Here is a 9,588-nt window from a genome sequence, read left to right as displayed (position 1 = left end):
ACTTTCATCTATATAAAAAAATAATGAGGCATATAACTAAAGCCTAATATTATTTTCGAATAATCTAAATGTATGGCAATCTTATTCTCCCGCCAACTGTCAAATGGAACTTTAAATAATAATTCATCGACTCTCTGTACAAAATATGTTTTTCAAATTAAAAAGACATTCTAAGCTCTTCTCTGACTGCAAATTTGTTTCATTGGAATGTCCAAATGCGTGATTTGTATTTTTATTATTTTGTCCGCAGTAAATATTACTTAATATTTTATATTCTAGTGATTTACAAAAGTCTTCTTTGAAAGAGTTTAAAAATCTTGTTTTTGAAAGTATCTATAGCTAAAATGATGATCCGTACAATAATATTTAATGATATGAGGTAACCACAACTTCAATGACTAAAATAATATATTGATTTAAAGAATTCCTAAAATTTTGCACAAAAAACAAATTTGTGTGGTTAGTAAATCATGGACTTAGTTGGTACACAATTATAATCTGTACAAATGTAAAGTGTGTATATGTTATTCATTATGTTCCAAATGGGGACCATATGATTATGGAAATGATTTTATATTCTAGGATCAAATGAGATCAAAATATGAAATATCACACACATTAACCCGGTTTGTTAGCAATAAAATATCTAAGGTATCCAATTAGATTGATGTCCTCATCCTTTTATATAGTCTTTTATACATATTGTACGCTTTCACACTTTTCCACTTTTTAATGAATTTTACAAAAATATTTAGGATAATAATTATTAAGCCATATTTATTTATGATTTACATAATGACACGAACCAATGCAATCGAACAATTCAGAATCTAGTTTAGCAAGGTATCTACATACATTGTACCTTGAATTGTAGGATTTGTATGCATATTTACAATGTTTATTGAGTGTGTGTTATGCAACGTATACTGCTGTTTGTATATTGTTAATAATAATAAGCCTATATTTATCTTACAAAAACCTTCCTATTGTAGTGTCTAAGAAAGCACAAATATGTTGTAGGTAGTGTCCATTCCTATTCCTATATGTTATTCATAAAAAGGCAATGTAAATGTATGAATATACAATGACAGTATGCATATTGGAAAATCTATTATAATTGTATAACTTTGCAAAATGTTATGTAACAGCATACTCTTATGCTGTTACATAACATTTATCATACGGGTTTGTGCACTATCCGTAATTTTACCGTCCGGCAGACCGGTTTTGAAAAATGAAAGCGACTATGGCAGTTTAGCGTGATCGAATTTACGCCCAACATGTTCACGCACCAATTGAGAGCACCGAACCGAAGAAAGATGGACAAAAGCACAAGCCAATCAACATTTTAAAACGCTAACTGACGTGCCGGACGGTAAAATTCCGTGTAATTCCGTGTAGTGCACAAATGCCCTTACTTATATTTAAATTGCCAATTCAAATCTCACGCAGAGTCCTTTGGTAAACAATGCTTCTTATCTAAGTGAGGTTATAACGTACTGCTTTATGTAAACAAAAATCATTTCTGGGACATGACTGTCCAAAACTATGACAAGAAATAAGTTTTGAAAAAGTCATTAATTTTGTGATGAAAATTTATTAAAATAAAATACAATAATAAATGAGATTGTCACGATAGTCTGTAAGGAGTAGTTTTTAACTTTCAGCCACTGCCATTCTTAATGTACATAAATATGAAGTTGTTTTAGTCATAGACATATAAATATTAATATATATATACCAAACTTTCAAAGTGTATTCAAATTTACGTAGGAAATTTAACTGATACAGCTTAAAAATTAATAACTCATTATGTTGCAAATGAAACTACCTACCATTTTCCATTTCCTACAATCATCAATCCTCTTTACTGAATTGTAATGTATAATGTGTACTCCCCAATGTTTCAAGTAAACAAAGCGGAACTGCATCATTGAGGTCATATTTTAAATATACAATTTATAAAATATCTTGGTTTAAAACTTTTCTTGAACTTTTTTGTAGATGAAAAACTCCAAAATATTTGTTATTGTTGGAAGATCCACGGTATTTGGTATTGTAAATTTTATCATTACATATTATCAAATGCGGATGCAGTAAATCAAATGGCCTATTTGTTCATCATGTGAAATGTAATTTTACTTGCATACTAACAATATATGTATATATATATATATATATATATATATATATATATATATATATATATATATATATATATATATATATATATATATATATATATATATATATATATATATATATATATATATATATATATATATATATATATATATATATATATATATATATATATATATATATATATATATATATATATATATATATATATATATATATATATATATATATATATATATATATATATATATATATATATATATATATATATATATATATATATATATATATATATATATATATATATATATATATATATATATATATATATATATATATATATATATATATATATATATATATATATATATATATATATATATATATATATATATATATATATATATATATATATATATATATATATATATATATATATATATATATATATATATATATATATATATATATATATATATATATATATATATATATATATATATATATATATATATATATATATATATATATATATATATATATATATAGATAGAAGATTGGGAACCCGCGCCCTAATATAATGAATAATACACAACGCATTATGTATCCCAGAATATTAGGAAGAATTCTCAAAATTAATGTTATGGAGCAATAGTTCATCACATTGGGTGTTTTATATATGGTACCTACCCTTTTGCTCGGGAACAATCAACTACTTTAGACTATTTGCAAACCATGAACCTCTTCAAGTTCTTAGCGGTATAATTGATCTGAGTAAATTTATCGGTAAATAATGTTGAATCATGTTTATCGAAGCTATGATTTATTCCATGATACAGAAAAATGAATATATTGTATTTATTCTGAGTTAGGCAATAAATAGGTAGTAATAATGGGCTTGTAATGTTAATGCTGTCTAATGTTTAGATAAATGCATGTATTCTGGTTTGGTGAGACGCTTAATATAAAATACAGTCAATTTAAATTATGTTATTTTTAATTACCATATAAAATACTATCAATGTAACTAGTTAAAATAATACAATATTCCTAGTCAATTTTTTATTGTGTAATGAAAAGCGTTAAAACTTGAATAAAACTTTTATAGAATGTGAATATATTATAAATTATTATTACTCTTAATTGTTATGTAAAAATCTTTCTTTGATTCCATTTGATCTCACAAATAAACATTCCTGAGACTTTCATATTCATACATGTATGTATACACTTTTGATTAAACTATTATGTTCAGATTTCATTCGCCTTACTTTTTTTTAACATAACATAAGCCTTTATTTCTAGTCATGAATTGTCAGAGTCTCCATTTCATGTCATAATCATAGGAATCTGTCACAATATGAAGCTATAATCAAACATGAAAGCTTTAACTAGATTGTTTCTACATATAATGTTTAGATAAAGTGTAGATGTGCGCAACTTTTGTAGTTGGAATTGCTTTTGGTGTGTATAGAGCAATGTATTTTACATCTGGAATCATGTAACACATTCGTACTATTTTGCATTGTAAATTTGGAACACAAACAAATGTAGCAAACACTAATGGGTTGATAACATATCACCGCTGTAGAAGTGGGCAATGTGGTTGGAAGATATTTACGTACATATACATATACGAGTACATAATCTTATATGTAATTGGAAAATGATCAGAGAGTAGACATAAAAGATAAAAACAATTAAAATAGATTTTGCACATTTGTTATTTTGTAATAAAGTGTCAGCACATAATGATATTCCAATGTTCTTTTGTAATATAACTACATATATACATAATATTATGTTAATAGCCAATTTTGTTAGAAGATTTTGTATGTAACAAATGTATATGGAATGGATGCCATGTTTCCAATCCCCTACCGAGTACTTACCCCAGTATAAGTATACTGTGGTTAGTGAAATACTCATACGAAATATCATCATTTCTTGGCAACAACTATTTTAAATGAACTAAATACTACAACTATAAAATACTTACATGTAAAGTATTCACCCAGAATATTGACGTCTATTTGAACTTCAATCAATTTTTCAAACCAAAGTCCAGTTTCACTACGAGAATTCATTTTTAACGTGAATATTTAACAATTCTAGAATGTCACAAAAGTAGATCTGTTTATGTGTATTTTTTATTATTTAATTTCTCGGCCCGACTTAATACTTCATAGTCATTACAAATCAAACCTCTTCATAAAATCATTTGCATGGATATATTGATGTTAAATTATACATATAAAACATTGCAAAATAATATTTCAAAGTCAGACATTTTAAAAATACTATGGGAAAAGGGTTAAATGTTTCCTGTACTTAATCATATTTGAGCCTGTCCATAATTTCATTACATATCCTAAAAATGTATTTAAATAAGTGGTAGATGTATGTTGTACACAAAAACATTATGTGACTTTATTTAAACATAAAATTCATTTAATCAAATGGCACTTGCAATTGCCAAAAAATATTTAATGATTATCAAAAATTTACTTACTACTCTTTGCTTTCTTTCAATGTGACTTATTATGTTCTTACTTAACCAAATGTTAATGTGCCAGGCTGTGGTAAATGTTGAGAAAATGATAACAGTTAAAGGCAGCATCATAAATTTTAAGTACACACGCCCACAATAAAAATCATCCTGAAGTGTATGTGTTGACAGTTCCCACATGGTAGCTTGTTTAAATACACACATGTTCGCATTGAAAATCATCCTGGAATGCCCTGTGCTGATGATTCCCACGAGGTTTTTTTGTTTCTTCCATAATATAATTTTACATTTAAGGACATCCTTGTTGAACCACATCAACAAAAACAAATATTTCCCAAACAGCATCTTCATACTATATTATTACGTATGCTTATATATTTACATCCATATTTTTCATCATCACATAAAAAGATACACAAATAAATTCATTGTTTTTGATGTTGGGTGCTATTTGAATAGTGTGAATCAAATGAAATAATCATGTAATCTTCATTGTATTGTTACAATACTTGTAAGATAAAATAAATGTTTGTATTTTTGTTCTCATTTCACACATATTTTAGATTGTGTTAAGTATGTAAAAAAAATCAAGTGTTGGATGTTTTGATGAATTATCAGTATTGAAACTTCATTATAAATTTAGCATATATCATGTTAGAGAATACTCCTTATTATATCAAAAACTAAATTCTACAGAAAAATAAATGAATAATATGTTAAGTATTGTTTTATTACATTTTACATTAAGTTTTATTTTAAACTTTATAAAATGTGCCACAAGTATCTGCGAAAAACGAAGAAAAGTTTTATTTTGGCTAAATGCACCTTTTTCTCCTGTAGACTGAAGAAGGCGGGGATCATCAAAAGTTTTGATGTCGACGGGGGAAAAGGAGGAGTGCCTTCACATCACGTCTGAATACTTCAAATTAAATCATCTATAAAAACAACTCAACGGATCCCCAACCCTGGCTTACATTCTGTAAAATGTACACGCTGGACGCTCTTATTTTTGGACCCGCATGTTGAGGCATAGCACGTATCGCATGTAGGGAACATCAGACTATAATTAAATTAAATAAGTGACATCAGAGTTGTGATAGTGAATATTTTCCATCAAATGATGATCAAGAAGTAGAGTAATCCAAGGTTCAATCCAATTTATAGCGAATCTGATACAATTGATGATAAATACATATTTTTATTAATCAAAAAATGAAAAATATCTCAACTGCATAGTGCGAAAGATAGTATATAAATATATATATATATATATATATATATATATATATATATATATATATATATATATATATATATATATATATATATATATATATATATATATATATATATATATATATATATAAATATATATTTTTTAGAGTATATCCCCTTTGGCTACCAAAATCCGGTATATCGGCTTTGGGTATTCTCGCGTGAAAGGCCGGTTCCATCGGATCTGACGTCATGATTTATAAAAGTATCAGATACATTTTGGACAGTATGTTTGGAATTTCTTCGTTACTTCAGGGTTGTGTATAATTTTTCAATTTATATTTTCTTTACCAATAAGTTCGATATTCATAATTCAATGATCAATGATCTTACAATTAGTTATAATATTACTCAAATTAAAGTTACAAAATATTTAAAGAGAAACAAGAAAAATAAAATAGAATAAACCAATTTTGTCTCAGATAAAAGTAATAGAAAAGTATAACTATAGCAATTAAGATGTAAAAAATTACAAAAAAATCACAAAATGAATATCATATTGGGCATAAAAAATTAACCGAAGTTTAAAAAATATTACAAATGTTTTTTTGTTTTATTTCTTCAACCATCATATTCCATAATTCTAACGTGAAAAGTTATTTAAATATGATATTGGTGGTTCGTTGGGTGAGGGTACATTTATGGGCCCGGGGACTTCTGTAAATGCAAAAGAAGCTCAGTTGCCAGCGTCACAATCCAAAAATACTTAGGAAAATTTAGTTTCAAGATCACGTACCGAACTATCATCATCATACTTTTTTTTAGGTTTAACCATTCAGGTAGGTAACGAAAATTTATTTACACTTACTGACTTACCTTTCCCCTGGCAACATAATTTCATTTTGATTCAGCGATCAACATTATGTCTTTGGTGTTTGTTAGTCTGTGGTCTTCGTCCGATATCGCGATATCTGTGGTTGTTTAATGTCAGAATTTCGCGTATTAATCCGATACAGGGGGGGTCGACTCGTAAACGTCAGATTGTTCAAAAAACGACCAGAAAATGACGAGACACACTAATACACTAACAAAAACACCAAAACGGGAACGAAAAATACGAGATACCAACAAGTTGTTCAAATATTTCAAATAAATATGGACAGACTATGGTTATAGACAATTATCGATAGAAAAATAGAAATCCGTCTATGAAGAACTTCATAATATTGAGTATTATGCCAAAGTTAAAGTTAAATTTTGCGTATGAAAGTGTAGTTTTTTTTACTTAACACAACGCTCCCTTGAACTTCTGCAGCACCCCCCAAATGCAAAAAATTTAAAAACGCCTAGCCAGACTTCCAAAACGCCCACAAAGGGGCGCTGGCACCCCCGTTAAGAAACATAACTTCAGAAAGTGGTGGGCACTCCTTCCGCCCTTTTAAAATATTGTATTTTCTAGAATTTTAAATATAATATAGTAATTTGAAAATTCTATCGTTTTTGTTTTAGTTGAAAAGCCTTATATTTATACATAGTTTGAGATAATAATTTCAAAACCACCATTACCATTACCATTTACCATTGTAAGGCTGAGTTGAGTAACCATTTTTAATCGCCTGAACTCTTTTTATAAATGTCGCGTTTTAGCCGTGACCTTTCTATTTTTGTTTACACTGAAATAAATAAATTTAGATAGTGAAATATCTTCTTTGTAATATTAATATTATAATTTTGAAAATATGTTTTACAACAAATTTCAATATAAATACCATTTAACCTGAAAAATGAATGATAAATATTTCGGCGGGTGGATTTGACATTCAGCCGCGGCGAAGTCACGCCCAGCCGGGAGCTTAGTACTTCTAGCCGTTTACGTCACTTCCGGCCGCTGGCGAATATCACTTCCAGCCATAAAAAATCGAGGTAGTTGGCGGTCTTTATATAAAATAGTTAGTCTGTGATCCGATATGATCTTTGATCAGAATTGCTTCGAATTATTTTCTTTTATGAATAATTAAAATTTACGAATTATTTTAGAATTTCAATTAAAATAATCGCCACCATGACTTCTCGACCTGAAGATCATCGGAGAAAATGGGATAAAAATGAATATGAAAAAATCGCAGCGGAAAGATTGCAAGAAGAACTCGATTTAGAAGAATCAAAGAAAATTAAAGGTAAAAAAGGCAAAAGTATCTAGAAACGGAATTCCCATGTTTATATTGAAATAATTCCAAACATGTCATCGGGATAATTAGTATTTTTTTACACTGCATTAATGATGTTTCGGGATAAACAGTCAAAGGTTAGTCATTATTTTGCTAAATTTCAGCGCCTCCGGTCAAAAGAGAACTCTTGAAGCAGAGAGATTACAAAGTGGACCTTGACTCGCGCCTGGGCAAGAGCGTGGTCATAAACAAGAATACGCCGTCGTCCCAATCCGGTGGCTACTATTGCAACGTGTGTGACTGCGTGGTCAAGGACTCCATCAACTTTCTCGATCACATCAACGGGAAGAAACACCAGCGCAATTTGGGAATGTCCATGAAAGTAGAAAGAAGCTCTCTCGATCAGGTATTTGTAAGGTTTCCTGCGTATTCTGGTAGTCGGCGGCGTAACGGCATAGATTGTAGCCAATTATTATGATGCAGGTAAAAGCGCGCTTTCAACTGAACAAGAAGAAACTGGAGGAAAAGCAGAAAGATTACCAACTGGAGAGCCGGCTGCGAGAAGCGGCCGAGGAGGAGCAGCGACTGCGGGAACACCGCAAGGAGAGGAAGCGAGACCGCAAGCGCAAGCTGCGCGACGACTCGCCCCCCCCCGCCGGCCAGGCCCACCCTGACATCGCGCACATCATGGGCTTCTCCGGCTTCGGTGGATCTAACAAATGAGTCCACGAGGTACCGTCATTCTATCGCCGCAGACAACAAATGTGTTTGAACATTACAAGTACTACAAGTGTACCGGATAATCTGCTTCCCGGTCAACTCGACCCCGGAAACCCAGAAAATACAAGTGTACTGTATTTAGATAAAATGTATCGACTAAAAATACTCGGTATTATAGATTTAATCAAATTAAAAATAAAACACTTTTTTACCATCCAAGTTTTATATTTTACTACGACTAGTTAACACGTTCGCTGCCGGGCTAGGGAAGCAATATTTTCTTCCTCCATTTCAATATTTTAATATTGGGTAGTATCACTTTCAAGAAAGTATTCTTCATTACTCCCAAAACACCGGATTCACTCAAACACTCGTCAGATATATATTTATCAAAATATTCCGCCATTTGTTTCTCACTTGGTCTATTGTCACTAAATTTTGCTTTTTTGGAGCGAAAAGCCTCTTCGAAACTATCACCCATATTACACCAATTTTTTCAGAAAACTTATAACCGAAAACTCAAAAGTCTTAAAAATTGTCTTTTCATCCGTGCCGATATGACTTCACTCGCTTAACACACAATGCCGACTAATCCGAATATGAATCACATATCGAATACACATCACGCGCCGGCGCGTGATGGCACCATATTACGCGCCTGCGCGTGAAAGCCAGCAAAACAGTTAAGGAAGCTACAGATGCTTCCTTCTACAGGTATAAATATATAGATAGAGGTTGATAGGATAAAAGGGGTATAGCCCACGCATCGACATCTCATTCCTCTACCGGGACTGCGACTAGCGATATCTCATACCTCCGCCGGGAACGCGACCA

The 9,588-nt window shown here is 30.1% G+C and overlaps 1 protein-coding gene across 1 annotated transcript; it reads left to right on the top strand.

Annotated features, from left to right (window-relative positions):
• The first annotated feature begins 6,803 nt into the window (after positions 1-6,803).
• LOC148307791 (zinc finger matrin-type protein 2) lies at positions 6,804-8,965 on the top strand. Its single transcript, XM_088262801.1, has 4 exons — positions 6,804-6,865; positions 7,821-8,043; positions 8,199-8,440; positions 8,518-8,965. The coding sequence occupies exons 2-4, from the start codon at positions 7,929-7,931 to the stop codon at positions 8,755-8,757; spliced, it is 597 nt and encodes a 198-aa protein (XP_088118927.1). The 5' UTR covers positions 6,804-6,865; positions 7,821-7,928; the 3' UTR covers positions 8,758-8,965.
• Positions 8,966-9,588: the final 623 nt, after the last annotated feature.

This window comes from Brachycentrus maculatus, unplaced genomic scaffold, assembly GCF_059751285.1.
Source record: "Brachycentrus maculatus isolate JH-2025_06_01 unplaced genomic scaffold, ASM5975128v1 h1tg000189l, whole genome shotgun sequence".
Lineage (NCBI taxonomy): Eukaryota > Metazoa > Arthropoda > Insecta > Trichoptera > Brachycentridae > Brachycentrus > Brachycentrus maculatus.
This window is presented reverse-complemented; position numbering and strand designations above follow the sequence as displayed.